Source organism: Stegastes partitus, unplaced genomic scaffold, assembly GCF_000690725.1.
Source record: "Stegastes partitus isolate 25-593 unplaced genomic scaffold, Stegastes_partitus-1.0.2 Scaffold2003, whole genome shotgun sequence".
NCBI lineage: Eukaryota > Metazoa > Chordata > Actinopteri > Pomacentridae > Stegastes > Stegastes partitus.
Genome location: NW_007579734.1, coordinates 95,225 through 96,926, shown reverse-complemented (window position 1 = coordinate 96,926; position 1,702 = coordinate 95,225). Strand labels below are relative to the sequence as shown.

The 1,702-nt window shown below is 47.5% G+C and overlaps 1 protein-coding gene across 1 annotated transcript in view; it reads left to right on the top strand.

Moving 5' to 3' along the window:
* The first annotated feature begins 1,248 nt into the window (after positions 1-1,248).
* Positions 1,249-1,702, top strand: part of LOC103373523 (tetraspanin-7-like) — a 16,329-nt gene continuing 15,875 nt past the window's right edge. Inside the window, exon 1 of the mRNA XM_008303425.1 lies at positions 1,249-1,329. Coding sequence (XP_008301647.1) covers positions 1,249-1,329 — 81 coding nt within the window. The remainder of the gene's footprint in view (positions 1,330-1,702) is intronic.

Genomic DNA, 1,702 nt, shown 5'->3' with positions numbered 1-1,702 from the left:
CGGCTTCCTCCCACAGTCCAGAAACATGCTGAGGTTAATTGGTGATTGTAAATTGTCCGTAGGTGTGAATGTGAGTGTGCTTGGTTGTCTGTCTCTCTTATCAAGTAAAATTTACCGGACAGATAATTTCTGGTTTCAAGTCACTGCTTCTCAAATGTTGTGTTTACATCTTGTATTTGGGCGACCGGGTCACTGTCAGAACTCTGATTCTACACATCTGAAGTGACATTGTGAGGAGGCAGGATTCTGGTTTCAGATTCATTCTGACCAGTTCAGACTTTTTAAGGTGTGAAAAGAGCAAAGCAGATCTACAGAACCAGAGGTAGAGCGATGGCTGGAGTCCAACCAGTCAGAGTTGAGCTGCACATGTTCACACTGTGAAGGGAGATTTCTGTCATGAGACACATGAAGGCAACAGAAGAATGAAGCTGTGCAGATGTTCCTCTGGACAGACCGAGTCCCGGATTTCTGCAGATCTGGAAGTTAGATGTGAAACAGGTTTGCTTGGTGGAGCGGCCATGTGACCGTCATACTTCACACTCTGAGCTCACAGTTAGCACGAAGCTGTGAACAGCAGCCGCCTTCACTCTGGCACACAAACAGCTGCTATGTGAGCTTCAGCCTGAAACCATCTGAGAGATCTGAGGAGGGTTTGGACCAAAACTGAGACAATATAAAGAGAATCCGTTTAAAAGCAGCATCTTTCTACATCTGATGAGCAGAGCACAGAGGAAAAGTCTGGAGACGTGGAGATGGTTCAACATCTGCAGGACGAGGAGACCACATGAGCTCCTGTGATGAAAACATTTGTGGAAAACAAATCGCCAAATAAACGTTTCTTCTCTCTGGTCTCCGTCGTTCTGCTGACAGAAGACGTCTCTGAGTTCTCTCTCCTTCTTCATGTGGTTCTGGTTCCACAGGGCTTCAGGACTTTATGTTCCAGAGAAACATGAACCTCAATGAAGAAAACTGAGACAGAAACTGGAATTTGGAGAGTTAAAGAACCAAAGTAAAAAGTTCTTTGCATGCAGAGTGTTTCTATGTAGAATTTTAATATCAGCTAATTAACATGAAAAAGATCTTCGTCCGTCATGAAGACGAGAACGTTGGAGAAGGTTCTGGCTGTTCTGTCATGTGGTTAAATATTGGAGCAGCAGGGGGCGCTGTTAGACTCTCCTCTTCACTCTGAGCTTCTGACCGTGCTGTTAAAGCAGCTCAGTCCTGCTTCCAGCTCAGTGTCTGAGGACCATGGCTCCCAGGAGGATGGAAACCAAACCGCTGATCTTCTGCCTGAAGACGCTGCTGCTGCTGTATTCCTTCATCTTCTGGGTAAGAACCCGGTTCTGCTGCCACTTCATCACAGAGGGTCAGGGCTCATCGCGTTTCTCTGCAGCTCAGTCCGGCTTTTACAGAAGCTCAGAACTTTCACTGTTTCCAACCCAAACCCGATCCGAGGCTGTCGGCTCATGTTTGGTCAAAGCGGCTGATCCGGTTCCAGTCGACGGCTGGTAACGAAACGGACCGCTGGTGGCTTCAAAGTGTCGGAGGTCAGAGGTCCAGTCATTAGCTGCACTCTGAGGAATGACCCGGTCCAACGGTCACACCGACACGATAATGAAGAACTAAACCTACAGCAGCAGCACAGTCACAGACCAGAAACAGAACCGAACCCTGGTTCTGGTCCTTGTTGGAGCTTATTACT